Source organism: Eutrema salsugineum, unplaced genomic scaffold (genome assembly GCF_000478725.1).
Source record: "Eutrema salsugineum unplaced genomic scaffold, Eutsalg1_0 scaffold_2, whole genome shotgun sequence".
Classification (NCBI taxonomy): Eukaryota; Viridiplantae; Streptophyta; class Magnoliopsida; order Brassicales; family Brassicaceae; genus Eutrema; species Eutrema salsugineum.
In genome coordinates this window covers 13,069,878-13,089,049 of record NW_006256829.1, presented here as the reverse complement: position 1 = coordinate 13,089,049, position 19,172 = coordinate 13,069,878, and the positions used below count along the sequence as shown (strand labels likewise).

The following is a 19,172-nucleotide window of genomic DNA, read 5'->3' as shown; positions in this document are numbered from 1 at the left end:
CGTCGTAATAGAAACCATAGATTTACAAGTTTTTGGATCTTATACTACAAACTTTATAGAATACATGAGTTTCATCAGGAAAATGCACAAAAAAAACATTCTATAAGGTGGAAAATCCAAATCCTATAGGGTTTCACGCGTTACGTCGAATTTACGACGATTTCCTAAAAATCGTCGTATATTCATCGCAAAGGTCAATAAATGTCCAAAGTTAACTTTTGTTAATTTTCTTTTAAAAAATAATCGAAGTATAAAAAGTTATTTTCATAACATTTAACAAACTTTCTTTGACCAAAATATTTAAAATAACGTTTAAGGCATGAGACGACAAACTAATTATTTAATTATGTTTATCATTCAGGTACGTCTTCCGGAGATATGTCATTGTGTTTCATCATCATCTTCCTCGCCGTCCTCAATCGCATCGTCTTCATCACTGCTTGTTTCAAATTCATCAGCAGCTTCTTCAGTTTCATCCCCATGGAGATCTTCAACTTGTCGATTACGTGGATCAATTAAAAGAACATGTTCTTCAACCTCAGGTTCAGTAATGTCTACACAATCATCTTGTTAAATAGGCGGGGAGATCTATACCATCAATTATACCCCTTGGAGCAACTTTAACAACCACCAACCATGAAATTCCAGTACTTCAAACTCGAGGATATGAAATAAATGTGACTTGTTCTGCTTGTGATGCAAGCATAAAAGGCTCAAACTTATTGTATTTTCGTGAGGCGTTTACATCTACCATTCCAAATTTGTTAATACGCACTCCACGACCCACTGTTGGATCAAACCAATCACATTCGAATAGAACAGTTTTCATCCTTACTAATCCGGGGTATTCCACTTCAATTATCTCTTTTATAATCCCATAAAAGTCCACTACACCTCGTACACAAACTCCATAGTTGTTAGTTGCCCGTTGAGTTCCATGACTGTAAGTATGAAAAACGTAGCCACGGGTGAAATACATAGCTACAGTAGTTATCTTAGATATAGGACCATGGAGCAACTCATGAAATCATACTGCATATTTCATGTCATCATGATCGACCTGAGCTTTTAACCACAATGCATAATGTTGGTCTTTTCGATTGTCAATTTCATCTTCTGAAACACCGTCAATGCATTCTCAGACTTGACTGACAAGAGTGCTGAAAAAAATATTGTTAATGAATATATTTTTTTTGGCAGTATCAATTCATGGCAATCAATATATAATCATGCATATATATAATTATGTAGTATCTCTTGTAAGGTGCCAATTCGTCGCAGTTCAGAAGTATGTATGTATGTGCGCTGTGGTAGTCCTTTTCGTTTGACCAACAAATTTCTTTTAGTTTCTCATTACACGTCCAATTGGTGAGAATATATCTGGCACACCTTCTACTGCATAAATTTGTCCTACACCCCCATCGTCATAACGTCTTGGAGCCCGTTTGCGTGTACGAACCTTTGGAGCAAAATAGTAAGACGTTAAATGAGAAGTTTCTTCTGTCTAACTTTCCACCACGATAGACCCTTCAACTTTTGCTAAGTTTTTAGCCTTACCTTTTAAATGCTTCATAAAGCGTTCAAACGGATACATCTACCAAACTGAACAGGTCCTCGTAACTCTGCTTCGTGAGGGAGGTGTATAGGTAAATGTTCCATAACATCAAAGAAAGCAAGTGGGAATATTTTCTCTAAATTGCACAACAATATTGGAATATTTGTTGAAAATTGTGCAGCTACATCTGCTGATAATATCCTTGTACTTAAATCACGAAAGAAAGCTTCAATGCCTCCTAGTGCCTCATGGACATGTCCCGGTAGGAGTTCAGCAAACGCAAAAAAAGTAATCGTTGCTTAAACACATGACAATCATGACTCTTCATCCCTGAAAACTTTTGTCCTTTATCCACAGATTTAGCCAGATTAGATACATACCCATCAGGAAATTTCACGGCTGATGATACCCAATTAAACAATGCCGCATTTTGTTCTGCACCCAACCGAAATACAGGAACTGGTGCTTTCCCATTACTCAAAATATGCAACTCAATTCTATTACATATATCAGGCAAGTCTATCCCTGATTTAATGCTGTCTTTGGTTCTTCCTTGGACGTTCAAAACGGTATGCATGATGTTATCGAAAAAAATCTTCTCAATGTGCATAACATCAAGATTATGTCTCAGCAAATGATCTATCCAGTATGGCAGATCCCAAAATATACTTTTTGTGCCAATTATGATGAACTCCATATCCTTCAGGCATATTCGCTCGAGTGTGCCAATTTCCTCCTCGGGGGACCGTTTAAAGTCCACCCCAATGATCTATTTGCGCTTCAAGATCTACCCCTGTTAGGTACACTGGTGGGGGGAGACAAACCAATTTGTTCTTTCTTAACAAACGCATGTTTCTTCTTGGTGGTAAAAACCGACGGTGGCAATCAAACCAATAGGTTTTCCGACCATGTTTAAGCTGAAATGCATCAGTCACATCAAGACAATAAGGACATGATAACCTCCCATGCATTGTCCAACCTGATAGCATTCTGTATGCCGGGAAATCGCTTATTGTCTACATAAGCACCGCTCGCATTGTAAAGTTTTTACCACTCGAACAGTCATATGTTCGTACTCCGACATGCCACAACTGGTTTAACTCATGTATGAATAGCTTCAAAAACACATCAAGTGCCTGCTTCGGGTGATTTGGACCAGGGACTAAGATACTTAGAAACAAAAACTTCCTTTGCACGCACATACCTGTAGGAAGGTTATATGGCGTAAGGATCACAGGCCATAATGAATATTGCCTACCAGACATACCAAATGGACTAAACCCATTAGTGCAAAGACCAAGATAAATATTCCGCTTAGATCTAGCAAAGTCTGGATGTACGGTGTTAAAATGTTTCCAAGATTTCCCGTCAGAAGGGTGAGTCATTTTGCCATCTGTTTGTGAATGTTCTGTATGACATCTCATCGACGCAGCTGTCCGTTCAGATTGATATAGTCTTTTTAACCTATCAATGATAGGAAGATACCACATTCCTTGAAACAGAATCTTCTTACGGCCAACAATTTGCGGTCTATATCTTGGCTTTTGGCAGAAACGGCATTCTTGAAGCTTCTCATCATCTCTCCAAAAAAAGCATACAATTATCAACACAAAACACCAATCATCTCAGAAGGCAATCCCAGACTAAAAACCAGCTTCTGAATTTCATAATACGTTTCAGCAGCCAAATTATCATCTGGCAAATACTCTTTAATAAGATCTGCCCAATTGTTCATGCAAACTTCAGATAGATTGTGATCAGTTTTTATTGTCATCATCCGAGCTGCTAATGATAATTTAGATAAACCTTCTCTACATCCCTCATAAATAGGCTGTTTTGCTGCGTTTAACATATCATAAAAGCGTTTTGCATCTGCATTGGGCTCGTCAACAATATCAGCATGTGTTTCATGAAATGCATCAGTAACCATATTATGCATCCTATCCTGATCTTCACCCTGAACTTGACTATTTTGATAATCATTTGACGCTTCAAAATCTCCATGTTCTTGATGATTACTATTACTCCGTGCAGCCATCTGATCACTACTTTGACCATATCCCTCTCCATGCTGATACCAAATAAAGTATTGCGGCATGAACCCTCTATTCAATATAGACAATGTCAATAGGAATATGTTTTCTATTTTTGCATTTCACACAAGGACAATACATTTTGCCGCTTTCAATTACAGTTTGCATATTTCCAATCCTGGTACATGAATATTTCCAATCTGTTTTTGAAGTCTTCAGTCAACGACCCATCAACATTTTTGGGCATATACATCCACTTTCGTAGATCGTATATAGACATTTCAAAAACAAATAATTGACTTTTTGTTTAGGAACTTTGGTATAAATTTCAACTACTAAAATTTTTACTCAAACATTCAAAGACTCAAAAAAATTGTGTTTTTATATGTTTTTTGGGTTGATGGAATAATGAGAGAAGAGAGGGTATATATAGAATTTTGTTTGGTTACCAACATATTGCCATTGAATATTTACATCAAATTTACGTCGAAATAAAAGTTACATCATATTTACATCGATATTACGTCGAATACAAAATGGAGGCCAATTCGTCGTATAATCGATGTAAATTTTATAACAAAGTTACGACGAAATTAAATTCGTTCTTTATTCGCCGTAATTTCGTCGTAATTTTACGACAATTTTATGAGATCAATATTTTACGTCGAAATTACGATGAAATATTTTGACGTCGTAAGTTCGACATTTGAATCGTAAATTTACGACGATCAAGAATCGACGTAAAAAATTTGTTGTGAATGCCCTTCTTTCTTGTAGTGATATCATGTCAATGTTATGTATTTGACATAAATATTTGATTGAAATAGGATTTATAACAAAAACTTTGATAGTGCATAGTGTAAATTAACAACTTTTATATTCTTACGCTGGTACTATAGGTTGACTTTTCAATGATACACTTTTATTCTATTGACTTCTTCTTTTTTTTTGTTAAAACATCTCCAATGTATTCCTCCATTTTATCTTTAAAATGAAGTAACTCCAAAATTGAGTTGGATTTCTCTCTAATGTATTTTTCTATTTTTAACTCCAAAAATAATATTCTAAATATATTCTTCATTTTTATTTTATTATTAATTACTAATAATGCGTTTTATTTATAAAAATTATAAGTGAACCTATTTATTTTTTCTGTTAAAACTTCCATAAATTATAATATTATTTTAAATTCAACCACTATAATATAAAAATAACATTATACACCATTTAAAATAACAAAATAAAGTACATTTTAATTTAAATATCACTATTTGAATATTTTTTCATAAATGATCAATTAAAACATTTCAAAGTGAGAAATGAGTATTTTTAACTTTGATTTCTCTGAATCGAGCAAAAAATTTTTGGACAATATTTTAATAATCTTGGTGGATCTGGAAGCAGTTTACCGGATTTTTATTAATCAGTTGTTGTATTAAATTTATTGTATTTCTTATGTATTTTTAATTTTATATTATTTCTAGTTTCAGTTAATCTTATTATATTTTTATTTTTTATTCGCAAATTTTAAATGTATCTGTATTTTATTTAAAATTAAATATATATATATATATATAATATGAAGGATTTTGTTATAAATAAAAAATATAGTTTTAAGAATTAATGTAAAATGAAAGATTATTTTATAAATAAAAAAGTTCACCTGCAAAATGGAGTTAAAAATTGGACTACTTCATATTTGGATTACTCTATTTACACGATCACCAATTTCAACGACAATGGAAAATTAGTTCCCATAAAATGAATTTCTCATCATATCCTAAGAAAATTATTAAGTAACTGTGCAATGTGGATACTGATAAATGATAACGATTCAACCACCAATAATGTCAACTCTATAGTGCGACAATAAAACAATATTCACGTCGGTTACAAAAATTGTAGTGGTACGTTCTTGTCTCACTTGGTTATCTCTAGACAGATCACCTCTTCAAAGAGGTCACTTTCTCATTCTAGAGCCATCACTAAAACTCGTCTAGTCTTTGTAATATAGATATAGGGTGTGATGGTGCCATGGTGGTACAACGTTTTCTACTTGCTTCGTAACGGTTCAAAAGAAACAGACATGTCCTACATTTACAAGAAAAAGACACTATACAAAGTAGTGTCCAAACACCATTCAGTAAAACGATAAAGAATAGATTGTAAGAATATAATATGCGGTAAGAAATTGGTAGTATAAAATAGAAAAACCGGCAATATAATTACACAAAGGCTTGTTTTTAGCTTTCGAAATGGTACTGACGAAGAAGGTGAATCCACCATATAAATAAAGAATGGAAAAAAAAAAGGTGAAGTAAGATGTTAATAAGTATGGAAATTTAGCCTTGGCACTGATTATAGTGTAATGAATCAAATAAGGTCCAAAGATTAAAAACTAAAAATTATATTCCATGATTAAAAAAAACGAAAAATAAGAGCAGTACAAAATTCAGTGATTGACCACATATAAAGATGCCCAATTTTGGGTCCATCGATTCTATTTGAAAATAGAGAAGTCAAGAAAAGTCTTCCAACAGACTTATCTGAAATAATATTTTTCTTTCTTAACATCTATATTTATTTATACATAAATTACATAAAATAATAAAAGATACAACGAATTAAACGAATGAAATAGATTTTGACAATGTTTTTTTTTTCTTTTAGAAGCCTTACTCACCAATAAAGTATTAACTATCAATGCATCACTCATACGATGAAATCGCAATACCTATATCGCAACATAAACACTTTAAAATACCAAAACCTATACGTTTTCTAAAGTGTATTACATTGGATAATTTTTAATTTATATATGAAATGCTCTTTGATTAAAAATCCAACTTACTACTTTTTCGATAGAAATAAAATCACCAGAAACTGTCTGACTACGAGCAAAATAAAGTAATTAAATAATTATCAGTTAAAAAGAAAATAGAAAAAAAAACTCTATGTTACGATTATTCTAGGTGCATCAAATGAGACTTGCACCACTTGTTACGTGCACGAACTTTTTTTTTTGTAAGTAGTTATAATTTGCAACACTTGTGTTATTTTGTAAGTAGTTCTAATTTGCAACACTTGTTACGTGCATATATTCTTTTTTAGGGTGGAGAGATGTGTAAGTTTTTCTATTTTTGGAATTCAAATCAAAATGATGATAATAAATTACATAAATAGAAAAACAAGCACCCAGAAAAGAAAAAAAGAAAAAAAGCGAAACGATGTTAAAGTGGGAAGAAAAAGAGACGTCAAAGAACAAAGATAAGTAAAAGCGACCCATCTTTTTTTTTTTTACTTTACATGCACGAACGACCCCCAAAAACAAAAACAAAAACCTGAAGGAAAAATAAAGAATCTCTGGGAGTAAAATAAAAATCATCATAAATTGTATGTCTTTTGTCACTTAGCGATTCTACTTTAACAAAACCACTAAATAGGGGTCCCCTCTTCACTAAACGATGAAAACATCTCTGCTTTTGACATGACAATCTCACTATCAAACCATAACTTCTCCTATTCTTATCACACACAACAGGGAAATTGCAGGTAAGTGTAGTTTTCTCCAAAAGTGAAAACAAACAAAAATTAGGAGGAGGGTCCTCTCATTCTTCTTCAGGGTTCCGTACAAAGACATGCTCTATGATCAAACATTCAAACCGTAGAAGACATACACCAGACTCATGCTCTATGAACCTATCATCTATCAACAGCTCAGTAGTAACCAGTTAAATTACAATGGAGATGGGCTGAATCAGTATTTGTAGGTTGTTAGACTTGGTTATGTTGAACCTTTATATGGTTTTATCACATAACACTTTGTATATTCATTTTCATTCATTGAAAAAGAAAGCATTTATATAGATTTTATTTAAATGGTATCAGAGCCGGGCTGCTAAGGTAGATCAGCGCTTCATATTGTTAAATACCCTATCTTTCATAAAAAGACAAAGCACCTTTGTTCATAACTAAGCACATTTGTTCATAACTAAGCGTATTTCTATTGTCATAAAATGAGAGAATGCATCGTTTCTTGTTTTCCAAAGACTCTTCATGTGAGAAGTGAACATCAGCTTCCAAATGCTCTTAGCAATATGAGACCATTTTCTATTAGGAATATATCCACATCGAAAGTTGGATAGGATTCTAAACAATAAATAAAGGATATGGCCAATTCACTCATAGCCAATTCCTTTTGAGTTACAAGTCCATGTAACTTAACATGGTATTAGAGATTAATCCACGTGCCAACTCGCTCTATCATCAATCTAACCCAAAGTTGGTTTCATCGATCCAACTTCGAACATACCGAGAGATTAATGCACAAAGAGCTATCAAAAGCGTATTAAGAATTATATCCTACATTAAAAGTTGGAAATGATTTTCAGCAATATATAACAGATATGAGTCAATTCACTCATAACCAGTTGATTTTGAGTTGGAACCATATAACTTAACATCTTCAGTTAGACTTTAAAAGATAATCTAGAGATAATCTCATCAGCTTGAATGATTGAACTGGTTGGTTATATAATAAAATCTAAGTCTAAGGGATGGTTTTAGACTTGGTTTAGTCGGTTATATGAACCAGTTATTCATACAACCGTATTCTCCATCTTGAATAGGTGGCTTTAGACTTGGTTTCGTTGGTCATATTGAACCGGTTTATTCATATGGTTTTATCATATTGATTTTCAATCAATGAAGCCCATTTCTTAATTAGATTTTTTGTAGAATAGGTCTACAAGTTTTCAGGTGGGGGTGAATACATGAAAAGGAACAAACAACTAACTAACAACAAAGTGGGGTTACCGAAACGACACAAGAGATAAAGAAAAAAGAAGAAGGTGGGGAACAAGGGAGATATGTACTTAATTGAGTTTCTATCTTTCTAATTTCAAAAAGAGAGAAAAATCAATTACTTATGATATTGATAGACCCACAACGATGCTGGACCCTAGGAGAAAATGGACAACGTTTCGACATCGTGTTCGTCAATCAAAACAAGGACACACAAACACAGTTCTCGTTCCATTCTCTTGTTTATCCACTTTGTAAAGAAGAAATCTTTTTTCTCCTGTGGCATTATTGAGTGGAAAAAGAGAGAGAAAGTACTTAACTGATGACACTTAGACATCATCAGGGAGCAGATATGATCTCCTACAGATCTTTGTTTTCTTGGTTTCCCTTACAAAAAGACAATGACTTTATCCCTAATAACGCCAAAGCCCAAAAGCATGTCTCTCACTGTTTAGGATTATTAGAATGCGACCAAGCGTTTGTGTACATAATCAGAAAATTATATACATGATGAGAAAACAAAGAAAAAAAAACGATCTTTAGTTACCCAGAATCTGTGTAAAAAAATATAAACAAAACACAAGATTACTAGCAAACATAATGTGTTAGATCTCGTGACGAGAGAGTGTTGCACAACAAACCCATCAGTCTTGAAATAGAATGTCCAATATTTCATTCTTTTCTTTCGAGATTCAAAATAAAATAACCAACGAAATTGATATTGGTGTGTGTGTGTGTGTGAGTGTGTGTGTGTGTAGTGGAACTCTTACTTGTACTGCAAATTGACTGGTCTTTGAAAGGCCATTGGTCTCTATCATGGAAACTTGTTTATGTTAGGTAAAGGAGCCTGCAAGTACACAGACGAAAAAAAACCAAAGTGCAGCTTCTCTTCTTTCTTATCTACCTGTGTCCTTGCAACTAAATATTCACTTGGTCTCCTCTGAGGAAAAAGGACACACCAATAAAAGAGGACTAGGCAAGAGAGATAATAATTGAGTTGAAGCATCCAATAGCAAGCAGCATAAGAGACCGACTGTTTCTCATCATTATAGGTACACGACCGTGCGTATAGTATATCTTGCACTAAGTATTCCTTTTTCCAAGACATACTTTATCTTATATAGTCATGAATCACCGGAAAATGACTCGACAAGAAGGAAAATACATCCTTTTTATTTATGTAGAAAGATGTATTAAGCTATATATATAATGTTACACAGATACAGCATTTCATTGCTCTGGAAATTTTCAAATAAACATGGCAGACAAAACTGAAGTCAGGAACCCAACTTGCCTTTCAGAAGGACCATGTGACATAGAGACACAGAATAGTTTTTCCTTCATGTAATGACAGTGGGCTTCTCCCTCCCTGTGAAGTCCTTCAGATTTGATACAGACAATGCAAGATCTGTAACATGACAACGAGTTAAAACATTACTAAAGTCATGACTGTGACATCTTTAAGCCTCCAGAGAACAAAACAAGAACGAACCAATTAAAGGCTTTAGAGCTATTTGTGCATCCACATCATGCTTTGAAACGTCTGGTTCAAACTGTTCAATGTATATTCTAACTGTAGCACCAGCTGAACCAGTTCCCTGGAACCAAAAAAATTTCTATGTTAGGTCACTGTGATAAGGCCTAATGAATCTCTCTGTACATATGAAACTTTGAATTTGATTAAGAAAGAAAAAATGAATCTACTACATACGGATAAACGAAATATGATTCTGGAGCCATCCGTAAAAACAAACCGAACACCTTGCTTAGATGCAACACTTCCATCAACCTAAACAGAAATGTATAAACTTGCTCAGCGTATCGGAAGTAAAGGCCTGTTTGAAATATCATCAACAAATTTTTACTATCAGACTTACAGGATCCGTGTATGAAAAGTCATCTGCAAACTGGAGGACATAGTTTCCTGTGAGATGAAAGTTATTATGAACAATCATAATAAGTTGTTGAGCAAGGTAAAAGAAATGGACTGGGATGAACCTAACCATAACTTTCACCGGCCTTGCTCTTAGACACGATATCTCTAAGATGCTCAATCATTTTGTTGGCTCCTTCAGATTCACATTCCTGATAGAAAAATTCTTAAAAAACTGAGAGGTTTTACAAGAAAATTAATTACTTGGAGACCTGTTACAAAAATCATACACAGTCTTACTTCATAGTCGTATCTGGAGAAAAAGTTCCTTCCATACGTTGCCCAATACTCTTTCACAACATCTGCAACAGACACCAACTTTTCCCCTACTTTCTTGTCCTTATTGCGATGAGCTAGGATCGAAAGCCAAGCCAACACAGCCCTGTCATTGAAAGTTAGAGTTATCCTACAATGTTAAAGCAGAGTAGTACATCCAAGGCTACGGAATGGGATTCAAAAAGCCATATAACACAGAAAGCTTCATGAAACCAACTTAAGAATAGTTTATAAGAAATCAGATGACACCTTAATATGAATAAGGAGTTTGTAGCTAAATGATGAAGTAATTCATGGGAGAGTTCTGTCACATAAAAATTAAAACTATATGGTAGATTCAAGTCAGAATTTTGGGAGTTCACCCACTAGAGTACTAGAGATCAGGGGGTCATAAAATTTCTTCTAAATGCCATGATACGATGAAGAATAGATCTAAGCACCATTCGCAAACTGATGTGTAATGATACAAGGCCACTAAGACAACCACTATCCAAGATAAACTGAATTCATCGCATCAACATCTCCATGAATTCATGTCAATGAGTTAATGAAAATTGGGTTTAAGGAAGAGAGTACCATATGCCATCCTTCTCACGGATGTGATCAGAACCTGTGCCAAAGCTCTCTTCTCCACAGATTGACAGCTTTCCAGCATCCATAAGATTTCCAAAAAATTTCCATCCGGTGGGAACCTAGAAAATACAAGTTACTTTGTCAAGAAATTTATCTGATAATTATGGCGCAACCCTGGAAAGTACATATGTTGACTAAAAAGGGTTAACCTCGAAGAAAGGAAGCTTCAACTTCTCGGCAACACGATCAAGAGCACCACTTGTTGGCATAGAACGTGCTAGCCCCTGAGAATAAGATTTGGCATCCATTAACTCTAAACGGCACTAAATCTAAAAGAAAATAGTGTAGTGCAATTTATGCAAAGCAATCCCACCTTAGGACCAGCACGGAAATATGGAATTGCTTCTTGTGCATTGGCTGCAATGATAGCAACAGAATCTGACGGAGTGACAAAGAATTTGTTTCCTAAAACCATATTTCTGTCACCATCACCTGTCAGAAATTTTCACTATTATAGTGACTAAATCTATGGCCGATGCATCTTAAGCTAAAAGAACAAGAACGTTTGAAAGATATCTGTCCACAATCATACCATCACTTGCTGCTCCGAAATCAGGTCCATCGTCACGATACATGACATCAACCAAATCCTTTGCATACCTATATGTAAGAAGATTTATAAAATTTATATACTAAACGAGTATTGAGAAACTTCTCTTCAGTTTGTTGTTTGTTTCTTACGTCAGATTAGGATCTGGATGGCCATGCCCAAAATCTTCGAGGGGAACTCCATTGGAAATTGAATCCTACCAAATATGACTAACATCAATCATCTGAAATGTCTAAAAGTTCAAAAACTAAAATTAGTATTTATCACAATGTCCACGACATACCGGTTTGGCTCCAAGATTATCGACAAAAATTGGTTTCGCATAAGCACCAGTAACAGCATGCATGGCATCAAACATAAACCTAAAGGCAAGGCAAAGAAACAACAACAAAAAAACATCAAATCATAGCCTAGTTTCAGATCTTAGCACGTTGAAGAACTCTACAACCGAGATGAAGGCGCAAGAAATAGAAACATCAACACCAAAAAAGACATAAAAAGCTTCTAGCCAATTTGGGTTTAGCTGTAAGAACATACCCAAAATCTGATCTTGAAAGAAGACCTCTGATGAGATCAAAGTCGAACACATCCTGCATAGAATACCATGGACATATCTGATGTCTAACATACCCAATATCATACGAAAAGAATAGAAGAAGTATGTGGGTATACTCTTACCTCCATGAGCTCCAAGTAGTCGGAAACGGGGTCTATAACTTCCACACTGAAACTCCCATATTTGGTAACTCCAACATGAGAAAGATCAATGTCGGGAATCTCTGCCACCTTAATCTCAGAAATCTAAAATAGTGTACCAGAATCGAGACCGTTATATAAAAATTTTGACAGGATGCCAACTATTTGACTAATCATGAAGGGAAAACTTGGCTGGAGAGCTCACTCAAACTTACTGAAAGTGTATTTCCATAAATTTTGTCAGTAATGGATTCAGGAGCCGGCTGACCACTGCTGTAATTGAACTGGAAATTAACAAAGATCAGATAAGTTATTAAATTATTATCTAACCTCTAAAAATTGTTATAATCAGCTGGCAGAGGAAAAATTAAGTTCAATACTTCTCACGGGTATTAAGGTTAGAGGAAAAAATATTGCAACGGTATGTCACTAATATTTTACCTTGATACCCCAGTCATATTCAGGTCCACCGGGATTATGACTTGCACTCATAATAAATCCTCCATTTGCCTGAGAGAATAATTAACAAAATGAGTTATGGAAAAATGATCTTGAACTTGTTTAAGAAGATAGAGATAGAAAAGCTTGCCTTTCTTTTCCTAATTACAGCGGAAACCGCTGGGGTTGACAAAATGCCTTCCCTGTAAGTATTTAATTTTCAGTTTGATCAGTAAGAAAAGTGGATAATCTCTATGACATGAAGAATAGACACCAAAGAGGAACTGACAGAATAACTCTACAACTTCATTGTAGTTTAAAGTTGACTTGATCCCTATGTCTCAAACGTAAATAATGTGATACCAATAGCTAGGAAGACCAATCTTTCAGCATTCTATTTCTTCCAAGAAACTCTAAAATAGCTAAGGGAAACTTACTGTCCAACTAATATTTTCCCAACTCCATTCCCAGCCGCAATTTTGATAATGATCTGTAAGAGACACTTCTAGCTTCAAGAACGAAAAGAGTTGAGTAAAGATAAATTTTGGAAGTAGAAGGAAACTGAAAATAACCTGTGAAGCCTCTTTGTTGAAGTAACGACCATCACCTCCTAAAACCAATGTCGCGTTCTTATAATCCTCAAGCGGCAATGAATTAAACAATGCCTAGAACCACAGAAACCATTAAAAACTATCCACCACTGTGTTTTCATGAAATAAGTAAATCAATTGCAATCAAACTGGAGTAAGGAATCAGAAACCTGGATCCAGTTTGCTAGATAATTCTCTTGCATGAAAACTTTCACCTGGTGTCACATAAATGATTGAGTACTCATTAGAAACAACTTAGCTCTTTTGGATAATTAGACAACAAGTATGAACAGCAAAATGCTACGATCACAAAAATCAAACTCAACGTGAACCAATATACGTATATTTGATTTCTTCTTTTCCAAAAAACGAAAGTTACTTGACAATTTAAAATCCAAATTTCAAGGAGAGAAATTAAGAAATCATTTGAGTACCTTCTTCCGGAGCCCGCTTGTTCCAGTCTTCTGCCCCTCGATGGGCTTCGTCGGCAACGATTTAATCTATAAACAATCAAACGAGCAAGACCAATTCAAAATCCCAGAAACGCAACGAGAGAACGAGTAGAAGAGATTCTCAGATGAATGAAGAAGAAAATGACCTCAATGCTTTCGGTTCCGGCGACTGTAGCCCCAGACGATGAAGATGCTGCAATCGACTGTAAACGAGGATTAGGCTTGGTTCTAAGGTGAATCCCGGAAGAGAGGAGAGAAGAGTGGGAAGACGGTGACGGCCATAACGGCGAATACTTGGCGCCGGAGAATCTAGAAAGGAGAAATACGGTATCGAATCTCGCAAAGGTCGACGTCATTGTAATTTTGGATTCGAGGCTCGGCGAATTGAAAATCACAGTCGCACTCGGGAAGTGTACGTTAAAGAGTGGAGTGAGAGAGAGGGAAAGATCTGGAGAGAAAGTAAAGAAGATATATGCGTTGATCGGGGAGTCCAGGATTGCCACATGTACTTGCTTCGCTTATCTAGAGACAACTATTTGTTCTATTTTATTTTTTGTTTATTTATTTATTTATTTATTTCTCTTCTCGGTTTCAAGTTTCAAGGAACGAACGAGTAGAGATCCACGTCATTGACTGATTGTCTATACTCTATAGATTCGATGGTATATTCTTTGGGGGTTTTTTTTAATCACTTGTGGAATCAGATTTTGCCATTTTGGTACTTGTGGAGTCACTGAAATGTCATATGATCTTCTGCTAAATAGATGTCTAATGCAGTAAACCAATAAGTATTTTTTTTTTCTTTTAATTCAGATGGATACGAGATTCAAGTTGTATATATACTTCCTCTAGATTAAGTGATGTTTAATTTTTTTGCACAGATTAATTTAATTTTAATTATTTTCATACTAAAAATATCATTTATTATCTATTTAAATATAATTTAAGTAATAAAAATAATCTGTAGAAAACTCTCCTCTCTCCCAACAGGCGACAAAAGCCGATATCAAAAGCACATCTTCGCCATAGTTTCCTCCGGCCGACGTCGGCTCCGGCGTCGGTCGTACTCTTCTTCTATCTATCTTAGTTATTAGATTTCTGTTCCTGGTTGGATGGGAAAATCGATATGTTATGACCGTGAAACGGTGTCTTTTCAAAATGGTTTTTTTCTCTGAGATTGAATTTTGTTTTGTGTGATTTCTTACACTTTCTGGTTTTAGCCTTCAATTCCTTCTCCTATGCCTCTGTTTCTTTTGCTTTTCCTTTGTTATTGTTCATCTTATGTTGTACTATCCTAAATTTTTCTGAACAATCATTATTGTGCATCTTTTCTTCAAATGAAATGGGGGTTTTCTTTATTCAGTTTGTCATACTTACGATTCATCAATTGCGATGTGTTGTTATTCTTTCATTCCCGCCATTAGAATTTATTTTGGCACAGGCCAAATCACATTGTGGTGAAAATTGGTTTGTTGACCACGCCATCAATCTATTGGAGGAGAATGTGATGGTGGTTAGATCTAATCTAGGTTTGTCTTATGATAATTCTCGATTGATCAATCTATTTGTCTCTCAAAATGGGAGGGTTATTCTGGTGGTAATTATCACCGGTTTCTTTCCGTTGTCGAAGGTTTCCGATGGAACACTTAACTCGGCATCGGTTTCTCGTTTTAAACCCGCAAAACCCCCATGGAATCATAGTTGATCAATCAATTTTAAATCCAAACTGTTTTCAATGACCCGTTTCAATCTATTTCAAGTACCATTTTATTCACTTTGTCAGAGTTTGCTACATGGGAGTTTTGATAATGCCTTAGTTAGACTAGGTCGTAAATCTCAAACCATTTTACTTAGTGGTACTTTTGGGATAGATCAATGGCAAGATGTAGAAATTTTGAATTCAAATGGGAGAAAATTTAAGTTAAATTTATCTAAAATGACTCTGATACGGAAGTGTTGGTATCAGATTGTCAAAATTTCAGAACTTTTATCGGAAGCATCGGGTTTTTTCATGCGGTGTGCAAATCGAAGGTTTAGCCAAGAGATGCTACCTACGCACACAATTCGCATTAGAGCAAGATCAAATACGGAGAAGGAAAGTAATGGATTTAATGATCCGTTCGCGAGTAAGGCTTGTCTTCGGAAAGCATCGTCAAATTTACTTCTTTTGTTGTATCTTTCTCATTATATGGCGCATATATATGCTTATGTAATAATTTGTTTTCGAAAGTTCTTGTATACTAACTTTGTAATCTCATTTTGAAATCAATAAAATTGTTTGTCGTAAAAAAAAAAAAAAAATAATCTGTAGAACACAAATAGTTAAAAACAAAAAAAAAGTTATTAAATTTTGTATTGAAAACTGAAAATTCACTTATTTGAGAACCAAAAAAAACTTAAAAATATGATTTATTTCAGAATAGATAGAGATTTAATTAACTGAGGCTTATAGAGTGAAAAAAAAATTAATTTTGGTTGAATTCAGAATCAAAATACGATTTATGTGATATTGTTAGATCATATTATCTGGCGGGAATATCCGAACATGAACGATTTAAAAATGGAAATGAGGATATATTTGAGAACCAAGACTGAAGTTTAAAGCAGTGGCGGAGCCAGCCCAAAATTATACCAGGATCAATTTAATTTATAATAAATTAAAATTAAAATATTATAAAAATATTAAATAATATCATTCAATATTATTATAAAATATAAATATATTTTTCAAATGTTAACTGTTTTAAAAATAGTTAATATTTATTAATTATTAAAAACATTAATAGAGTAATCTATTTTTTTGACAGTTAATAATAATCTTAAATGGTTAAGAAAAGAAATGAGAATTTAATGAAATAAAAATATAACTAAAAAGGAAATATCGCGTATGTAATAATAAAATGGTTCAATTATTTATGATGATAGAACTTATAAGTGGTGGAATTTTGAAAATAATAAAAGAAACACAAAAGAAACAGAAAAATATAGAATAAAAGAAAAATAATAATTAAATGGTAATTGAAATAATGGTAATTGGCCCAGGTGAAAAATGAGAATAAATTTAGAAAATCGTCATGGGGTCAGTAAACTGATCAAGCAAATATTTCGGGGTCAATAAACTGATTTTACAATATTTTACCAATTTTTCTTTTCAAATTACAAATAAATATTTTGGTAACAAAAATCCACATGAGTCATTTGACCACCCTCCTAAAGAGCTACTTCCACCACTGATTTAAAGCTACGAAACTAGATTTTAACCCCGTGCGTCCGCACGAGAATGTTTTATTTTTTATTTCTAATATAGGTTGCATTTATCTTTTTTTTTGTTTAGATATAATTTGTTTTTGTTATTTATTTTTTAAATCAAAAAATTGTTATCATATTTTAATTTTAAACAGTAAAATTTGTATATTAGTAGAATAAGAGTATGCGTTAATTAAGTATACATTAATCTAATGTTAATTATAAACTTTGTTACTATGTGAATTTAGATTTACACATAAAAAAACTATATATCTATAAATTTGCTAATCCATCCGTTTAGTTGTCTTAAATCATTTTTAATATCTTACATGTGTTGACAAACTAACCTGTATAAGACTATAATTATAATTGTATAACCCTATATATATTTACTAATATGGAATATTTGGACCAATTGATTATATAAGATATTTATTTATTATTTGTGCTATTAAAAAATGTATATATATATATATATATATAAACTGGCTAACCTGTTAGTTTAATTGTCTCAAATCATCTTAATATCTTACATGTTATAATAAATTAACTCATGGACCTTAAATATATATATATATATATAACTCTAATCAGCTCATATTATTGTATAATATAAATATTTATTAATCTCAAATATTTGATATTTTAGACCAATTGATTATGATAAAATACGATAAAATATTTATTTACTATGTATTTTTATAAAAATATTATTTAAATTTAAAATTTTAAATTAAATCTCTCCTGTATTTAAAAAATTTTAAAGTTTTAAAATTATCATCTAAATTTTTGTAATAAAATTTAATTATAATTTTTTTTTGAATTTTTTGAATTTAAATTAAATTGAATGCAAATTTTTGTAACTAAATTTAATTAAATTTATGATAATTTGAAATTTAAATTATAGATGACCTAGATTTTAGGAAATCTAAAAATATCTAAATTAATAACTAATTTTCGGAAATTAAATATTAAAATAAAATAAAATATTATAAAAAAAACTTTATGAGTGTTTGGATGCAAGCACTAAATGTGCTTCTGTTTTAATAGAATAGATGTTTAAAGAGGATTTAGAAAGCTCATTAGAATTCAAAAAAGTTATGATTGTTTGAGGATCAGATCAATAAATGGTAAACACAAGAGATAAATTAAAAATATGGGTTCAAAGATATTAAAGTTTAAGGACATTTCTATTATAATATGTTGTAATTATCCAAACTTTTACCGACATAGTTTTACCGACTCAATGTTGTGTATAAATAGACCTCTCCCTCTCTCACTTGTAGTAACTATGTGTGTAAAAAAATCAATAATAAAAGAGATTGTTTTCTCCTTCTCATCGTCTCTCTCCTAGTTCATTCATTCTCTTCTCCTTTCTTTGATACACATATATATATATATATATATATATATATATATACAAAACACATATCTCATCATATAACATATAAACTCAAGTTTTTATCACATTATTAGCACGAGCGTCTCTTGATCCGCTCTTATACCCAAAAAGGTAAAATTTAAATTTATGTTTATTTCAAGTTTATGTATTATTTCGGGATGATAGGCTCTGCCTTCCCCGAACCGTTAATATAAATTTATATGTTATTTTTTTTAAGTTTACGGGATAATAGGTTCTGCCTCTCCGAACCAATCGTTATGATAGGTTATGTCTTCACGATCATATGATCATATGGTAGACTATGTCTCCTCAGATCATATATATGGAGTAGAAGGTTAAACCTCCTCCTTAATATTATGTTTATGAAATATGGTAGGCTCTGCCTCCTCAAAATTATGGTAGGCTCTGCCTCCTCAAAAATATGGTAGGCTCTGCCTCCTCAAATTATATGGAAGGCTCTGCCTCCTATATTATTTTAAATTTTATGCTTTTATTATATGTGAGAATTAATTTTCTTTTATCATGTCTTCCTCGAAAATCAAATTTTTAAACTGAACGTTTGCTA

General features: G+C 33.0%; 1 protein-coding gene across 1 annotated transcript; it reads right to left on the bottom strand.

Moving 5' to 3' along the window:
- Positions 1-9,545: 9,545 nt before the first annotated feature.
- Positions 9,546-14,440, bottom strand: LOC18018203 (phosphoglucomutase, chloroplastic). Its single transcript, XM_006401843.2, has 22 exons — positions 14,106-14,440; positions 13,942-14,007; positions 13,678-13,722; positions 13,490-13,582; positions 13,355-13,407; positions 13,069-13,120; positions 12,921-12,989; positions 12,695-12,763; positions 12,462-12,584; positions 12,321-12,373; positions 12,067-12,145; positions 11,915-11,979; positions 11,766-11,833; positions 11,547-11,665; positions 11,383-11,457; positions 11,177-11,292; positions 10,565-10,706; positions 10,395-10,476; positions 10,269-10,315; positions 10,103-10,180; positions 9,884-9,989; positions 9,546-9,799 (listed from the first exon to the last, which is right to left on the bottom strand). The coding sequence occupies exons 1-22, from the start codon at positions 14,313-14,315 to the stop codon at positions 9,732-9,734; spliced, it is 1,878 nt and encodes a 625-aa protein (XP_006401906.1). The 5' UTR covers positions 14,316-14,440; the 3' UTR covers positions 9,546-9,731.
- Between the last annotated feature and the right edge of the window lie 4,732 nt (positions 14,441-19,172).